The following is a 17,668-nucleotide window of genomic DNA, read 5'->3' as shown; positions in this document are numbered from 1 at the left end:
CGTCTGATTACTCTGGCGACCCCGGGTGGGCGGGCGCCCCGGGACCCCCAGAAGGCAGCGGCTCTCGTGGGTGGCGACAGAGCTTTATTTACACGGTGGCACAGGGCGCCGCGGGGACGCCCGACGTCAGCTGAAGAAGTAGGTGGAGCCCTTCACCTGCTCCAGGTTGAAAGCCCCTGCGGAGAGAGAGGGGACGTCGGCGGGGCGGGGACAGACCCCGGGGAGGGGCCCGGGGAGGGGCAGGGTCCGGGGACAGACCCCGTGGAGGGGCCCGGGGAAGGGCGGGGCCCGGGGAGGGGAGGCTCCCGGGAGGGCCGGAGCACGGGGAGGAGCGGGGTGTCTGGGGAGGGGAGGGGCCCTGGGAAGCCCCGCCTGCGCCCTACCTGTCTTGGGCACCGACAGCAGCGTGTCCAGCAGCCTGGAGACCCACACGTTCTTGGACGGCTTCGGGGACCTGAAGCCGAGCGCAGGGCGGGGGTGAGGCCGGCGGGACGCGGAGTGGCGGTCGCGGCCGCGCTGGGGCGGGGCGAGGGGGGACCTCACCTGGGGCCGGAGCAGAACCGCTTCACCAGGAACCTGGAGAGGTCGTGCAGGATGGGCTGGCTGTGCAGGCGGACGAACTGCTCGCGGCACACCTGGCGGGGGGGGGGAGCGGGTGTCAGGAGCCGTGACCCGGGCCGAGGGGCAGGAGGGGTGGGCTCGGAGGTCAGGCAGTGCTCAGGGGTGGGGGCCCAGATGATGGCCGGACTGAGGTCCCGCGTGGGGCGGGCCACGGGGCCAGGGGCCTCCGCCCTCATGGGGAGGGGCCGGGGCCGGGGCGGCACCTGGTTCATGACGGCGACGTCGGCCGCGTGTGTCCAGAAGCAGTCGTGCACGGACACGAAAGTCAGGCCCTTCCTGCGGCGGGGCGGGGGCTCCGGTGAGGGGGCCGCCCCTCCGGCCCCCACCATCGACACCCTCCCCAGGCGCCGCCCAGCTCCCCACCGCCGGGCTGGGGGCTCGGGCCCACCACGCACCCCCCCCACGCCCCACCCCTGCGCGCTCCGCATCTGTCTGTCGGCCACGTCCCCTCCGCGTGCGGGTGAAGAGTTCTCATCTTGGGAGAAAACCCCTCTGCCCACGTCCGTCCTGCCCCGCCCCCCACCCGCTGCCCGACTGATTCTCAGCGCCCTGTAGGGGCAGCTCTGCCGCTGGGCGCCTCTGGGGGCTCAGGATGGAAACCCAGACGCCTCTGCCCGCCCCACGAGGCTCGTGCCCCCAGGTTTAGCCACACACTGCACTACCGGCACGCCCCTGGATGGGGTGGAGCCTCCGGAGCTGGGGCCACAGGGACCACCAAGGGCCAGTTACACTCAGAGTGACCGCCCCTTCCCTCCCTGCCCACCAGCCGCTTCCCCATCACTCACACCTGGCTGCCTCAGGGCCTTCGCACCTGCTTACAGTCCTCTCCTGGGCACCAGGTGCCACAGACCCACATGGCTGGGGTCCTTGCCGGCTGCAGGCCTCTGCCCCGGCCCCTGACCCTGTCTCTCAGGGACACAGCATCCCCCTGCAGGGCCTGGCCTCACAGCCTGTCCCCACTATGTGGGTCCCCACCGTGTCCTGGGTTACTGAACGCGGGGGAGCGGTGCAGTCCACCTGTAGCAGTGCAGGGCCGTGAGCATCATGTGCGAGGAGTCCAGCGAGTGGATGAAGTTGGGCGGGAAGCCGTTCTTCTGCTTCAGGGTGTTGGGCTTCCTGGGGGCGGGGCACTCGATGCCTTTCCCAGGGCGACGGAGGTGGCTCCATGGCCCCGGTCCCCCCAACTCCTTGCCCCAGCCCTGGCACCCCCCAGCCCTCACCAGACCCCCTCCCCCTGGTGCCGCAGGCCCCTAGTCCTCGCCAGAGCCCCCCTTGGTGCCCCAGCACCCCAGCCCCCCCAATCCTCACCAGACTCCTCCCTGGTGCCCCAGCCCCCACACTCACTGGCTGGTGTCCCCGCTGCTGCTGAAGGTGAGGCTCTGGATCCCGCCGTTGATCTGCAGGGCGGGGCGGGGCGGGGTGGGGGGCGGAGGCGTGAGTCCGGCCCTGAGGCCGTGAGGGGGCGGGTGGGGGGCAGGGGAGCTGCACGTACCAGGATCTTGGACTCGTGGTGGTACGGCTGGATGATGGGGATGCCCAGAGGCGTCACCCACTCCACGGCTGAACCCGTGTGGGCGATGAGCCGGGCACTCTCGGTCAGCCAGCGCTGCGGGGAGGCAGGGGGCGGGGGAGGAGCACGGGCTCAGGACTGGGCTCCGGCCGGGGTAGCGGGGGCCAGAGGGGACCCGAGCCTGGGATGGGGGGCGCACCTGGATGGCCCGGGTGCCCGAGAACATCTCCTGGAGACTGTGGAACACCTGGCGCACGAGGTAGTGGGAGGCCTCCCACACGAACTCCTGGGGGGCGGCGCGGGGTGAGCAGCGGGGCCTCCACGCCTGCCCCCAGCAGCCCAGGCGCGGCCACCTCCCAGACTGACCCGGGATCCTGACGCCCTCGGCCCCATGTTCCAGACAAAGAAACTGAGGCCGGGCCCGAGGAGCAGCACGAGCCCCCTCCTCAGAGCTGCCTGCTGCCCGGCGGCCGCCGTTCGAGGGCCGCGGCAGGCTGGGTCTGGGGCGAAACTGTCTCGTTTTGTGAGACGTCCTCGCCCCGGCGCACCTGGGGGAAGTCGCTGAGCTCCCGCAGCCGCTTCTCGATCTGCAGGCGGCCGCCGTAGCGGGTGACCCCATACACCACGGTCATCACCGTCTGCTTCACCACCTTGCGGCCGATGAAGCCCTCCAGCACCTGGGCCACCCGCACGCCCTGCTTGGCGTCCTGCTGGCGGAACACCTCCACCTGGGCAGGCGTGGGGTTGGCGGGGGTCAGTAGTAGGTGGGGCACACGCACCCCGTCTTCCGCCCTGTTTAGCAGCCCTGAGGCCCCTTCTCTTGTGAGCCTCACTGTTCTCCCGACACCTCCCCCAGCAATCCACCGGGATAGCCCAGTCACATCACGGGTGACTATACCCCAGGGGTCTGCAATGCCCACGTGTCTGCAGGACAGCGACCCCGGCGGGCTGTGGGGATGAGAACGGCTGGGGCCCGGCATGCCCACCTGCGCAGCCACCCCGCTGTACACATCCTGCGGCAGGTCGGAGGGCATCAGATTGACGGAGGCGGCGCCCACGCTGTCCCGGCCCAGGGCGGCGTAGTGCTGCAGGCCGTTACAGGAGCCGTCCTGGGGCGAGGGGGCCGTGAGGGGCGAGACAGGGCAGATGGGCAGGTCCACGGGCACGGATCCCAGCCCTGTGCCTCCCTGGCACTCTGCTCACATCACCAGGTTGCTGGACCCTGATGCTAAGAGGGTTCCCCCACCACAAAGGGGAAACCGAGGCACAGAGAGGCAGAGGATGAGCCTGCATGGGGCCATACTGGGGCTAGCCCCCACACACGGACACCAGCAGACACAGTGGGATGTGCAGGAGCTGGACACCCACACCGTCCCATGGAACCTCAGACCCGAGACGCCTCAGCTGGGCCCCCCATGGGCCGGGCCCCCTGCACCCCGGGCCCCCCAGCTCACCTGGTGAACCGGGAAGTGGGAGATGTGGGCAGCGGGGTCAGGGGCACGAACAGCCTGGGCAATCTCCATGCAGCAGGCCAGGGCTTGCCAGGGCTCGTCCGCTTCCATCCACCACTTCCGGCCCTGCGGGAGGGCGGTCAGAGTGGGGCTCGGGCCGGCCTGGCCGGGCAGGCTTCCTGGGCACCCAGTGAGGACACAGGGAGGCGGGGACAGAGCCCCCGGGGCTGGGGGAGGCGGATGTGGGCCCGAGGGAGCAGGCACGGGTCTGGAGGGGGACCACCCTGGAGTGAAGAGGGGGCAGAGCTGCTGCCAGGCAAACAGAGAAAAGACCAGAAAAAAGACGACGCCACGCGTCTGCCCTGAAAAGAACCCAGCAGGGAACTGAGGGGACGCCCGGAGGACGTCCGAGGGGGTGCTGAGGTGGCAGGGCCAGAACGAGGAACAGGCCCGGACACAGGCAGGGAAGGAGGAGGACACAGGCGGGGAGTGGGGAGGACACGGGCGGGGAAGAGGGAGGACACGGGCGGGGAAGGGGGAGGACACGGGCGGGGAGTGGGGAGGACACGGGCGGGGAAGGGGGAGGACACGGGCGGGAGTGGGGAGGACACGGGCGGGAAGGGGAGGACACGGGCGGGAGTGGGGAGGACACGGGCGGGGAAGTGGGGAGGACACGGGCGGGAAGGGGAGGACACGGGCGGGAAGGGGAGGACACGGGCGGGGAGTGGGGAGGACACGGGCGGGAAGGGGAGGACACGGGCGGGAAGGGGAGGACACGGGCGGGAAGGGGGAGGACACGGGCGGGGAAGGGGGAGGACACGGGCGGGGAAGGGGGAGGACACGGGCGGGGAAGGGGGAGGACACGGGCGGGGAAGGGGGAGGACACGGGCGGGGAAGGGGAGAAGGGCCCGCCGCCCCCCCTACCGTCATGGGCCGGTCGGCCGAGTCCAGGACGTCCTCCAGCACCTCGTCCGCGAAGGCCAGGCGCGCGCGCAGCGACTCGCGCTTCTTGAGCCCCGTGAGGTTGACCAAGTGGATCTTGAGCCAGTCGAGGCCGTGCGGGCCGAGCGGGCGGCCCTGGGCGAACTCCAGCAGGGCGCGCGCCAGGTCGCTGCCCAGGTGGTTGAAGTGCGGCGGGCAGGGGTAGGTGCGGCCGCGGAAGTCCATGTTGTGCGGCAGCCAGAAGACGCGGCGCCGCAGGTGCTGCGCCAGCGAGAGGCGGTAGAGCGCGTCGGCGCGCAGGCTGTGCATCTCGCGGGCCGCCTTCAGGCAGCGCGCCAGCTCGCGCCGCAGCTCGGCCTTGCGCGCCGGCGGGGCGTCGCGCGGCAGGCGGCCCTCGGGGGCGCGGGGCGCCTCGGAGGGCGGCGCGGGCACGCCCAGGCGGGGGCAGCCCTTGGCGGTGAAGAGCTCCAGCACCAGGTCGAGCACGCGCCCGTTGACGCGCCAGGCGCAGTTGCCCAGCTGGGTGAGGGCGTCCAGGGCGCCGTGCAGCTCGGCGGGCGGGCAGCGCTCCAGCAGGCGCTGGTGCTGCGTCGTGCCCTCCACCGAGCGCATGAGCTTCGTGGGGCTCAGCAGAAAGGCGCCCGAGTGCGGCGACGTCCAGGGCAGCGGCGGGCACAGCATGGGCACCTCAGCCGCCTCGAAGGTCAGCGTGCGCTCCGCCGCGGCCGCCAGCAGCTGCGTGAAGGCCGGGTGCGGCTTCAGGATCCCGATCTGGGACGGGGCGGGTGGAAACCGGTCACGGGGACAAACCCCCAAAGGCACACGGCGGGCGGGCAGCCCCAGGACCCCCTCACACGCCCTGACCCTGAGACTGGGTCCATGACCCCAGCGGGATTTGCACAGGACCCCGCCACGTTCCAGGAGTCGCCCCACCAGCTGCGCCCCCGCCTTCTCAGCCCCCACGCTCTGGACTCCTCCCCCGGGGAGCCAGGTGAGTGTCCCGGCCGGGGCCCCGCCCACCTGGCGGAAGCTGCGGAAGGAGTACACGTGGTAGAGCACGGGGATGAGCTTGGGGGGGCCCTGGGGCGCGGCCAGGCTGCTGGGCATATGCACGGCCCGCACCAGCAACTCGGCCAGCTGCTTGCCCAGCTGCACCAGCACAGGCAAGGGCCAGGGCTGCTCGTGGGGGGCCTCGGGCGCCCCCAGCGCCTCCCAGTGCTGCCGCGGCAGGCAGGGCTCCGCCACCTGTGGGGCAGGGCGCGTCAGGGGCCGGGCGCACAGCTGCGCGCCCCGCCGCCCCCGCGGTGGAAGACTGCTATCCTGGTTTACAGATGAGGGAACTGAGGGTGGCAGAAGCAGAAAGTGGCTGGGCCAGGGGGCAGATCGGCTGCCCCGGGGAGGGAGGGGAGTGGGAATGTGACCTCCGCTCAGGGCCTCGGTTTCCCCACCTGGAAACCCACCTGGGCTCCCCAGCCCCGAGGGACCCCGGATCCCAGGCCCCAGAGGCAGCTCCCCGCCCCATCCCAGGCCTCACCTGGCCGTCGGAGGCCAGCAGGTGCAGGTACTGCGAGTAGCGCTTCTCCAGATCGCGCACCTGGTTGCTGAGCAGCCTCCTCTGCACGACGTGCCGGTTGAAGGCGCGCAGGCCCAGCTGCTGCGCCAGCGAGAGGAGCGACTCCCCCTGCGGGGGCAGCGCCTGCAGGGTCTGGGGGGCGGCGCCGTGAGCCCCCGCCCCGGCCCCCCGCCCCCCCAAGCCCGGCCCATCATGCCGGGGCCCGCCCCCGCCCTGTCCCTATCCGCCCAAGCCCCGCCCACCGCCCAGGCTCCGCCCCATCACCCCGAGGGCCCCCGTCCGCCCCAAGCCCCGCCCACTGCCTATTCTCTGGACCCATCAGCCGAGCCCCGCCCACCGACACGGTCCCCGCCCCCTGCGTCCGCCGACCAAGCCCCGCCCATCATCCCAAGCCCCGCCCGTCGCTCCAGGCCCCGCCCCGCCCACCTGCAGCAGCAGCTGCGCGCACTCGCGCTCGCCGAGCAGACACAGGTACGGGAGGAGCGTGGGGCGGCCCTCGCGCGCGGCCTGGGCCTCGCTGGCCTTGCTCTCCTGCAGCGCCCGGCACAGCGCCGCCTCCCACCGGGCGCGCAGCCCCTTCAGGGTCTTCCGCTGCGGGGGCGGAGGCGGGGCACAGACGCGGGGTCAGCACCGCGCCCTCCGGCCCCAGCAGCACGCGAGGCGCCCAGGCCTGGAGGTGGGACCCCCGGGAGGAAGGGGCTGTGCGGGGGAGGGGCCTCGGGAACCCAGTGGGTACTCAGGGACTGGCCCTGTCCCCAGCGGTGGGTGGGCACCGGGAGGAAGGAAGGGGCCGGCGGTGGGGCGGGGAGAAGGGAGGCCACCGCGCGCGCCCCGCCAACCAGGGGACCCCGGTTCAGCCGAGCGCCTCACCGCACGCAGGACCTCCGGGGTCAGCCGCGGGGCCTTCTCCACCGACTCCACGGTGACGGTGGTGGCCATCTCGACGCGGAGCTGCTCCTGGAAGAGACGCTCCAGCTCCTTCTGGGGCAGGTGCAGCCGCGGGTAGGACACGGGCAGGTCCTGCGGTGGGCACAGGCGGGTGGTGAGGCCCCGGGCGCTCGCGGGGACACTCGGCCACACCGGAGGTCGGGAAGAGCAGCTGCCCATCCTGCGCTTCCCAGGACCCCCACCCGCCCCGCAGAATCACACCCGCCGCTCTGATCGTCAGGGGAAAAGCAGAGGCCAGAACGGCAGGTACAACGGCTCGGCAGGTCTAAAACAACATAGAATCTGCCTGTCCTCACTGGGCAGGGCAGGAAGACAGTTCAAGGACCTGGACGCGGCTCTTTCCTCTTTAAATTTGGAACAGGTGACTCGTCCAAAACAGAGAAATCAACAAGGGCAAAACCCAATGCATTGAAAATCAAAAATATACATCCGCACAGACTTGTGCACACATCCACAGCAGCATGATTCTAAGAGCTAAAAAGGGGAACAACTTGAGTGTCCACAGATGGGTGAATGGATACACAACACGACCCACCCACACACTGGAATATGATGCAGCCATGAAGAGGACTGAGGCCCTGACACAGCCACACCGTGGATGGACCCTGAACACACGATGCTCAGTGAGAGAACCAGACACAGAAGGACACATGGTGTGTGATCCCATTGATGTGAAATGTTCAGAACAGGCCCATCCACAGATAGGAAGTGGGTTCATGGTTGTCCGGGGGTGGGGAGGGGGATGGGGAGTGACTGCTCATGGGGATGGGGCTTCTTCTGGGGTGATGGGATGTTCTGGAACTAGATGTGAATATACTAAAAAACACAATTATACTTTAAAAGGTGAACTGTATGGTAGATGAATTATATCCCAATAAAAACAAAAGCCCAACAGATGGGGTGGCTGCCCCCCACCCTCCCTGCTCCCCCTGCCTGGGACACACGCAGGTGCTGGGGTCCGGCCCCTGCCGCGGCTGTCCAGTCTTGGGTAGTCACACCCACTCTGCACGACTCCTGGGCTCTGCCTACAGCCGAGTGTCCAGGTGGGAAACGGACGACAGCGTGGCCGTGGCCCCCGAGACGCACATGGCGGCCTTCTCCCCCTCGTGGCCCCTCCCAGCTGCAAGCTCAGGGCCAGGCTCGCCAAGCCCGGCTTGTTCAGCCTCCAGGCGGCAGGGAGGCTCCTTGAGGAGCAATCAAGGGAGACCCCGTGGGGACGCGGCAGCCCCAGCTCACCTTCTCGTAGATGTCCCTGAGCAGAGGTGAACTGCTGACCTGGGGCGGGGGCCGGGGCTGAGGCGGGGGCCTGAAGCCGGGCTGGGCCTTGCACACGGCCCTCAGCAGCACCACCTGGTCCTCCTCGCACAGCGGCAAGCCAAAGAGCCCGTGCAGCGGCAGCCCGTCCTGGGCCATCTGCTGCAGGCACCTGCGGGGGCATGGGGGGCACACGGTAGGCAGGGACCCGTCTGAGGGACGGGCGGCCCGACCACCCTGCAGGTCTCAGTGCCAGGTGGCCATCAGGGCTGCAGGGGGTGCCAGCCCCAGCCCCTGACCCGTTGCTGTGTCCCCCGCAGGACCACCCACACCCACCCACCTTTGGATGGTGCTGGCGTCCCGGTCCAGCCGGCCCAGGCACTGCAGGGCAGCTGCATAGGACAGCAGGTCCGGGGCCAGGCCGGCGTCCTTCACCATGAAGAGCACGTACACCAGCTCTCTGAAGGAGCCCTGGGGAGACCACACTGGGGTGAGGGGCTGGGGGGGCCCGGCTGCCCCCTGCCCCCTCCAGACCCCTCTGCAGCCGTCGAATGGGCAGGGGAGGGCTGCTAGTGGGTAACAGACGGTCCACCTGACGCTTCTGTGGTAGCAGAGATGCTGGCATGGTGGCGACACCACGGCCGGTCACACGGGAGGTTTGGGTTTGGGGGGGTGTTAATACTTTTTGGTTTTGTGGATACAAACACACACAATTTCGGGGTGTAAAAGGGGGCCCCCTCGAGGTCAGCCTGGCCACGAGAGGCTCCCCTGGCCACGAGAGGCTCCCCAGTGCTGTCCTGTTCAGAGGACCACGTGGGGTGCCTGGGCTCTGTCCACTCCTTTCACTTCCTTCATCTGCCTGCTTGGGGTTGGCAGGCTCCTCTCCCTAGTCTCCTGAGGGGGATGCTGTGTCGCCAACCCCAGACCTGCCTCCTCTCCCCAGGCAGGCGTTTCGGCATCCATGTCCCTCTGGGCACGGCCTTGGCTGCTCCCGTGACTGAGGTACACTGTTCTCATCTCCAAGTGTCTGCTCATCTCCCTGCAAGTTCTCTGACCCGTTGTGCGTTAGGAGAGCTGTCACAGACACTCCAAAGGGAAGGAATTCCAAGCATCCTCCTCCACAGTCCTGCGGCCCTTATTTGAGACGTGCTGTCAGATTGGGGACCACGGTGCCGGTGACTCCGGCTTCGAGGCACTCATCTGAACGACCTTGGACGGGCTGCCCAATTCAGCAGTCAGCAGCAACACACATCATTTAGTTTACATTTAAATTAAACACTTAGTTCTTCACGTGTGCGGTAGCTACATGGGCTGCTGCAGATAAAAAGACCTCTCCAGCACTGCAGAACATTCCACTGGACGGTGCTGGCCTAGAAAAAGCGTGTCTATCCCACCTTAAAAAATTGTTTTTAGTAATATTATTGTCGATATGAAAACACACATTTTAAATTTCACCTATTCTCACTCCCTCTCCTAAACACACACGTGTAGCTCGAAGCCCTGGATTAGGTCCCTCATTCCTCCCAAGAATCTGGCAGGGTCCTCCGTCTTACAGATGGGGAAACCAAGGCTCCCCATCTGTAGAGAGGAGGAGTGAGTGGCGTGGGCCACACAGCAAGTGGCAGACACAGGACTCACACTCAGGTTGGTGACAGCCGAGCCCCCTCCTACACACGACGGCTGCTGGGAAACAATGACTTACGAAGCCAACGATGCCCATGACGCCCCCGCATAACGCAGAACAGTGCAGGGTCTGTCTTGGGTTGACTGGTGCCCCGTAAATTCACCTGGTTCCTCAAGTGAAATAGGGTCTCACAGATGTAACAGGGTCTTCACAGACGTAATTAGTTAAGACGAGGTCATCTGGATTAGGCTGTCTTGTAAGATAGCCAAGTGACCATGGAGGCAGTGAGTAAAATGAGGCGGCCACAGCTCAGGGACGCCAGAGCCCCCAGAGGCTGTAAGAGGCAGGAGGGACCCTCCCCTGGAGCCTCCGGAGGGAGCACAGCCCCGCCACACCTTGACCTCGGATGTCTGGCCTCCAGGACTGAGAGAGAATTAATTTCTGTTGTTCTAAGCCGCCTGGTTTGTGGTGCCAGGAAGCAGCGGCCCCAGGAAGCTTGCCCACGGGCCCGTCACAGAATGTCCTGCTCTTTGCTGGGGAACCTGAGGGCTCGTGACCTTGGGTGGGAGCACACGACCTTTCGTCTCCCCCGACTCCCTGACTTTAATATGCTCCCCACAGGGACGAACACAGGCAGGAAACCACCTGTGCCCGTCGCCCGTGCGGACCTCGCGCATCTCCACGCCACGTCACGGTGACACAGACGGAAACATGATGGCCGTCACGAGGCTGCTCCTGGGCCTTGTTGTTAGTGCATCAGAAACGCACGTCACATCTCTGCCACGAGTCTGTCCTCATGTGTCGGCACCTGTGATTTCATGTAACTGCTTCCTTTGTTTGCCTATTAGCAGCTTTTCCTGCGGCTCCTCAAATTAGGGCTGCAGATCCACAGGGAGGGAGGATGTTGGGGATGTTCCTCCCTCGCAAGGTCATGTAAGTAACACTCTCCTCAACAACCACAGGTCACAGAGGAAATCGCAGGGGAAACTGTCCAACACTTGGAGATGAAGAAAACAGAAAGACGCAGGATGCAGCTAAGGCAGCGCCCAGAGGGAAATTCATAGCCGTGAATGCCTGTATCCAAAAAAGAGGATCTCGAAATAACAACCTAACCTCCTACCTTAGGAAACTAGAAAAAAAAGCAGCAACTAAACCAAAAGCACCCAGGTCATTATCCTGAGGAGGGTCTGCAGGCAGCCCTGGATGCCAAGAGTGCCCCCTGCACCAGACGTCGGGAAGCCTGGTCCAGCAAACCAGAAGGAAATGCACCAAAACATTAGCAGAATTTCTCCCTTCTTTTCTGGTCATTCTCAAATTTCCCTTTGAGGGCCACAGGAGATTTATATTTGACAAGCCTCTAACAATTATTAAAACAGTAACAGACAGAGAACGTGAACTTTGGGGCTAAAAGACAAGGGTCTCAATCTGAGTGCTACCATTGGTGGCTGGGAGCCGCAGGCAAGTCCTGCCCTCTCTGGCCTTAGCTTCCACCCCTGACAGGCGGGGTGGGCCTCCCGCAGGGACACCTCTCTCCCCAGGCCGGGCCGGCCGCCGCTCACCTTGCGAGCCCAGCCGAGCATGACGGTGTTGTACATGGCGAGCGTGAGCAGCCGCGGCGGCCGGGACTTGCTGTGCTGGATGACCAGCACGTGGTGCGCGAGGGGCAGGTGGCCCGTGAGCAGGCAGCACTCAAAGAAGGCCAGGAGCCTCTGCTGCTGGCTCTCCAGCTGCGCCCTGGCCCCGCTGTCTGCCGGGGCCTGCTGCACCTCGCCGCTCAGCCCCTGGGGGCCCTCCTGCAGCAGCCAGGCCAGCTGCTCCTCCCAGGGGCTGCAGGGGCTCCCCTGCTCCCAGCGCTGCAGGCACGCCGCCAGCTGCCCGTTCAGCAGGCGGGGCTCCACCCGCAGCTGCTGCTTGCGGGCCAGCTTCTGGGCCCGCTCCTGCAGCTTCACCTCCAGCCGCTGCCGGCGCTTCTGCATCGTCCACTTCTCCTTGTCCAGCTTCTCCGCCCAGCGGCCGCTGAGCCCCGGAGCAGCCCCCTCGGCCCCCAGCTGCGCCTTCCGGGGGGGCTGGAAGCCACCAGCCTCTGGGAGTCGAGCCACGTCCACCCTCTTCACCGTCACCTCTGACACACAGTCGGCCTGCAGCTGCCGCACCCGCGCCTCGAGCACTGTGGGGGCAAAGGGCGAGGACGTCAGGGGACCCCACACAAGCACCAGTCTCTCCAGACCCCACTGGACTTGGAGCAGGGAGGCGCTGGTCTCGCCTGGTCCTGAGGTCTCAGTTCTATGTATCGGCTGACAACTCCCGGATGTCCTGGGTTCTCGGGTGGGCACGCCCCTCACCCACTCACCACTCTCCACCTGAACCTCTCCACTCAATGCCCCAGACAAGCTCCTCGTGTCCCCCAAAACTGCTCCTCCACTTCTTCCCCAGTTACTGGCAGCTGTGCCCTTCCAAGTGCTCAGCCGAGAACACCGGGATTGTCTACAACTCTCTCCCTCCACATCGAGTCCCTCAGCATATCCTCAGGGCTCTGCCATCAAAACCAATCCAGGGGGGCCAGCCCCGTGGCTTAGTGGTTAGGTGCGCGTGCTCCGCTGCTGGCAGCCTGGGTTCGGATCCCGGGCGCGCACCGACACACCGCTTCTCCGGCCACGCTGAGGCCGCGTCCCACATACAGCAACTAGAAGGATGTGCAGCTACAACATACAACTATCTACTGGGGCTTTGGGGGGAAAAAAATAAAAAATAAAATTATATAAAAAAAAAAAACGATCCAGGGGCCCCAGGCACCTCCCAGCCCTCACGTCCTCCCACTCCCCCCCTCGCACACTCTCCTCCAGCCATTAATGGCCTCAGGGCCTTTGTATGTGCTGTTCCTGCGGCCTGGAAGACACTAACCTGACAATCCACAGCCCACCCCCTCAACACCCAACAATTCACAGCCCATCCCCCTCAACACTTGACAGTTCACAGCCCACTCTTCTCACAACACCTGACAAGTCACAGCCCACCTCCTCACAACACCTCACAATTCACAGACCATCCTCCTCAACACCTGACAATTCACAGCCCACTCTCCTCACAACACCTGATGATTCACAGCCCACCTCTCTCAACACCTGACAATTCACAGCCCACTCTCCTCACAACACCCAACAATTCACAGCCCACTCCTGCTCTGCTGTTCCTGAGCACAATCAGCAGCCGGTCACACAGGCACCTCTCACTATCTGTGGCAGTTCTGTTCCACAGTTGCCACAACACCGGGCTAGCAAACACCCAACCAGTGCTCCTGGGGAAACACAGGGTTCCTGCGAGCCTCTCGTCACACTCTCGCCAACTGATCAACACAGCCTTGTGTTCTGTGTGTTCCTGTCTGACACTTTACTTCACATACATTGTTGACTTGTTCACCCCGAATTCACGGCCAGCAGCCCTATAACTCACACTTGATGAAGCTCATCTCACACACGCATTTTCTCCAAGAGGCACGTCGCAGCCTGTCTGTGCTCAGGAACACTGGACAGCACCTCAGCACTACGCTTGGGGGCCGTTTTAAACAGCAAAATCACCCACAAAAAGCACAAGAACGCAAAAACGTGGCAGCAAGTATACCCCAGAAAGGACACTCGTCTACAGCGAGCGCTAAGACGAGAAGGCAGTGCATCGCCTGGGCATCAGGCAACTCCAAGTCCTGCTGCTCTGTGCTCGTCTACAAATGACCTCGCCTTGAGTACTGATTTTCGGGTTACAAATAAATTTTAGCTACGAGGCGACATTGCAAATATGGGATGCACGGATAACAAGGATGAGCCACATCTGTCTCCTGCCTGTGCCCCTCTCTAGAACATCAGCCCCGAGAGAAGGGCTGGCCTCGTTCCCAGCTGAGGGCTGGCACACAGCGGGGGCTCAGGAAAGACTTGCTGAAATAAAGTGAAAAGGCAGGCGTGAACTTGGCCCTCAGAGCGGGCCAAAACACTGGAATGCACACGAGCGACTTGCAGGCTGGAACGTGTGGAGAAGGAAACAAGACAACAGTGGGAGGGAGCCGGGATGTGGGTACAGGTCTCCTCCCCCAGGCGGCGACATCGGAGCTGAGCTGGGAGGTGAGAAGGCACCAGCTCTGCAGAGACTGGGAGACTGGCAGGTGCAAAGGCCTTGAGGCAGCCATGGCTCCTCCTGGCAGAGGCTGAGGAGGCAGGTGGAGGCCATGGGAGTATGTGGCCCTCTGTGGGGGTTTAGAGTTTATTCTGCACAAAGGAAACCGTTGGAGGGTTTTAGGCTGGAGAGTGAAGTGATGATGTGACTTAGATTTCCAGAACCTTCCCCTAGCTGAATGATATATCTGGGCTTTGCTTTAGAATAATTAGGCGAGTAAGAAATGAAAGAAGGTTGCCGTTCAAGCTGGTGGCACTTGTGTCTTTATGTCTGTGTATACCGAATTCTCTGAAATAAAGTTTTTCTTTTCAAAGGCTCCCCCACCTCACCCCTGGCTGCTGGACACGCATTGGACATGGGGCGGGAGGGGAAGGGGAGACGCTGGACACCGAGAGGGAGAGGACGCGACGTGGCGAGGAAGGATACACGCCCCACCTCCCTCCGGAGGCTGCCAGGGCTGGGCTGTCCTTCCAGGTTACAAAGACCAGAAGGACTTGGACTGGGTCCCATGGGCACCCAACCCCAGAGAGCTGAGCCAGGGCATACGCGGGGCAGCTCACGGTTCGAATCCCGCCTCTGCACGAGCAGCCGCGTGTGGCCTTGGGTGAACCTCTGCAGCCATAATCGACTGTCTCGTCTACAAAGTGGGAGCACCTGGCGGGTCTGGGGTGCAGGGAATCACAAGCGCTGGCTGTCATCAGCTCAGCGGGCCCTCGGGGCCACCAGAAAGGTGGGGATCACCGTCAGTAACCCTGTTTTACAGACAGACATCCCTTCTCGTGGGGTCACGGCGAGGAGCCGGGGAGGTGACCCCCAGCGGAGCGGCGAGGGGCAGACAGGGAGGAAGGGGTCCGGGCTCACCCTCCAGCAGCTCGTTGTGGCCCCAGTCCTTCCCACGGTCTTGCTCACAAGGGCTGGCGGACGAGCTCCTTCGGCGGCCCCAGACGCCCCCCAGCGCCCCTGCAGGAGAGGAGGGGGTTGAAGGGGGTCTGGAGTCTAGGGGGGCTGGGGGATCCTCATATGGACAGAAATCGCAGGGTCCGCGGGCAAAGCAGCCCTGAATTCAGTGGAAACTGTCAGTGGTCTCAGGTCTCTTACTGGAAAGAAACTAAGAGGTCAAAGGTGAAGGGGACCCCACGCGCTAAGAAAACTGGGGCGTGGGATCAGGAATAAGGGGTTCCTCGAACTAAAGGTACAGGGAGTTCAAAGGCCAACAGCCCTAAACCCCAAATAGGGGGTCGGGGGCTCCAAGAGAAACCAAGAGTCAAAGGTCAAAGTGCCCTGCCGACTCCCGTCAGGAGAGCGGGCCAAGGGCGAGTGAACGCGGGGTCGAGTCAGTGGGCTCCCCAGAAACCCACAGGGCAAAGGGCAAAGGTCGGGGTGGCTGGATCCCGGGGGCCGAGAAGCCAAAGGTCACCGCCACGAGTGGAGGGCGTGGGCAGCGGCCGCGGCGTCTCCCCCGGGCCTCCCCTGCGTTACCTTCCTCGGCCAGGAGGCCAGGGTGGCCCGCCGGCCACAGGGCCCGCCCGAGCCCGGCCGCACCGCGGCCCCAGCGCAGGGCCGACATCCCCCCGCACGCGGACCCGCCGTCCACCCGCACCACGCGTGCGCCGTCCGCGCCTGCCGGGAGTTGTAGTTCCGCGGCCTACGGCGGCTGCGAAGGGACCGCACGGCCAGAATGGCGCCGCCGGAACCACAACTCCCAGCAGGCAGCGGGGCCTCGGAAGCGCGAGGGCATGCGCAAACGGGGCCCTCTGATTGGCTCTTCCCTCAAGGAAGGGCGGGATAGAGCTGTTGCTTGGGCAACACGGGGTGACTCTAAGTCGTCTTTGGGAGGATCCGGAACCTGGAATTTTTTTTCCCCCCCTAAGGAACAGTCGCCTAATAATTAGGACAGCGTTCTGCAATTTAGAGATTCCTGTGCGCGATCTTCATGGATCGAACGCCAACTTTGGGGCCAGAACTATTATTATCCCCAGTTGATTGTAGAAGCAGCTGAGGTCCAGAGAGGTCAATCAAGTTACCCAAAGACACACAGCATAAACATTAGGGAGACTGGGATGAAAGCCCAGATCTGTCTGACTCCCAGATGGATGTTTTTGGGCTGTTTCCCTGGACATTTTCCTCATCCACTCCTCCGGCCTGAGTTTGCCCGCTAATTCCCAAGCTCCCAGGGGCGGGGCAGAGTGGGGCAGGAGGATCCGACTAACCTATTAAATTAAGATGATGACAGATGGAATAATCCCTGGAGCTTGGAGCTTCCCAGCCCTGGCATCCAGGGTGATCCCACTTAAGAACATGCAGGGCCAGAGGTTTAGAATCGGGCCTGGAAGCCATGCCCACCTATCTCGTTCAGCTGGGGAAACTGAGGCCAAGGGAGGGGAGCAGCTGGTCTGGGATTAGCCGGCATGAGAAGGATAAGAATAAGAATATCTGGGGTAACTGTGTTCCAGGCGGAGTTCAGAGCAGGTGCAAAGGCCCCGCGGCAGGAGCTTGAGCAGAGCAGGGGTGGGGAGAGGGAGCAGACACGACCACAGCAGGCCTTAGGGGCCTGGGCTCCAGCTGCCTCCCGTCCCCAGATGCCAGGGCCTCACTTTCCCCAGAGTGGAGGCAGGACCCGTGTCCAGAGAGGCCAGACTCCCCAGCAGGCCTCCTGACAGCACATTCCAGACGCGGCGGCCCACGCGGCCTGTGTGCTGATGCCACCGGCTGGGAATGTCTTCCACACGCTGCGGCGTCCTCCGGAACGTGCCCCAGCCACCTCGAGATGCCCAGGGGCTGTGACCTCAGACCTGACTCACACCTGGGGGTGCCCTGCTGGCCCCAGGGGTCTGAATCCGCCAGGCCTGTTCCCCAGGACGGAGAGACGCCCCCTCACACCCTGCAGTCTCAGGGAAAGTAAGCTGGGCTGAAAGCCAAGACTCGTGAACTCTTTCTCCTCGCCTTGTGCCTCGGTTTCCTCCTGTCTCCAGTGGCCGTCGGAATTTCCCGGAGAGCTGGGGTCCGGGGGCTGGGTGGTAACAAAGCGATTCCTTCAGTTCCCCCTCAGACGCGGGGGTCTCCCTTCGCGCCCCCCGGCACTGACTCCCGTCTCAGCCCCCTGGATGTGACCTGAGAATCCGTCACCGTGTCGTGTTCTCCTTGTATTTCTTTTTACGGCTACTCGTCAGTGTGTCTGTACGTGGCGCTGGCTTTCCGCTCCTGATGGTGACCTCGAGTTTCCGTGCAAAACCAGGGCAAGAAAAATATCCATCACACACGGGACGGTGGATGCGGGTGACACTGGAGGGGACACGGCATCGAGAGGCTGGAGTTCGGGCGACACTGTGTTTCAGAAACTTCGCAGATGTTAGCTTCTCACCCAGAACGCTTCATCCTAATTGAGCCACGGGACGTTCGGGTGATCCCGGGTCGTGGGACCCCCCGGGAGACGTCGGAAGCGTCGTGATGAGGAAGGTCGGGAAGGCGGGGTCTCCCGATGGAGGGGGATGGTGTCAGATTCCCGGGGCTGCTGCGACAAATTACCACAGACTCGGAGCCTTCAACAACAGAAATTTATTTTCTCACGTTTCAGGAGACCAGAC

At 64.4% G+C, this 17,668-nt stretch overlaps 1 protein-coding gene across 8 annotated transcripts; it reads right to left on the bottom strand.

Moving 5' to 3' along the window:
* Positions 1-64: 64 nt before the first annotated feature.
* Positions 65-15,690, bottom strand: POLRMT (RNA polymerase mitochondrial). 8 transcript variants are annotated; one of them, XM_087425923.1, is made up of 21 exons: positions 15,564-15,689; positions 14,946-15,044; positions 11,483-12,090; positions 8,640-8,770; positions 8,282-8,471; positions 6,968-7,117; positions 6,524-6,688; positions 6,059-6,229; positions 5,545-5,769; positions 4,507-5,295; positions 3,586-3,708; positions 3,118-3,240; positions 2,680-2,859; positions 2,331-2,417; positions 2,114-2,227; positions 1,966-2,018; positions 1,639-1,759; positions 825-897; positions 544-635; positions 384-454; positions 65-176 (listed from the first exon to the last, which is right to left on the bottom strand). In XM_087425923.1, exons 1-21 carry the CDS (start codon positions 15,649-15,651, stop codon positions 89-91), a joined length of 3,741 nt encoding a protein of 1,246 aa, XP_087282049.1. In that variant the 5' UTR covers positions 15,652-15,689; the 3' UTR covers positions 65-88. The 8 variants fall into 8 exon arrangements, 7 of the variants coding, with proteins under 7 accessions (XP_087282049.1, XP_087282050.1, XP_087282051.1 ...); XM_087425924.1 differs by having other exon boundaries at positions 1,639-1,737; XR_015550249.1 differs by lacking the exon at positions 825-897 and having other exon boundaries at positions 1,639-1,737.
* Between the last annotated feature and the right edge of the window lie 1,978 nt (positions 15,691-17,668).

The sequence above is a fragment of the Ceratotherium simum genome, chromosome 39 (assembly GCF_057802395.1).
Source record: "Ceratotherium simum simum isolate JZ-2026a chromosome 39, ASM5780239v1, whole genome shotgun sequence".
NCBI classification, from domain to species: Eukaryota; Metazoa; Chordata; class Mammalia; order Perissodactyla; family Rhinocerotidae; genus Ceratotherium; species Ceratotherium simum.
This window is presented reverse-complemented; position numbering and strand designations above follow the sequence as displayed.

Excerpts from the sequence above, each read along its gene's own strand:
- POLRMT (XM_087425923.1), bottom strand. The coding sequence starts at position 15,651 with ATGTCGGCCCTGCGCTGGGGCCGCGGTGCGGCCGGGCTCGGGCGGGCC. Across the intron at positions 8,472-8,639 it reads GACGCCAGCACCATCCAAAG|GTGCCTGCAGCAGATGGCCC; the intron begins GTGGGTGGGTGT and ends ATGCCCCCGCAG. Across the intron at positions 455-543 it reads CGGTTCTGCTCCGGCCCCAG|GTCCCCGAAGCCGTCCAAGA; the intron begins GTGAGGTCCCCC and ends GCTCGGCTTCAG.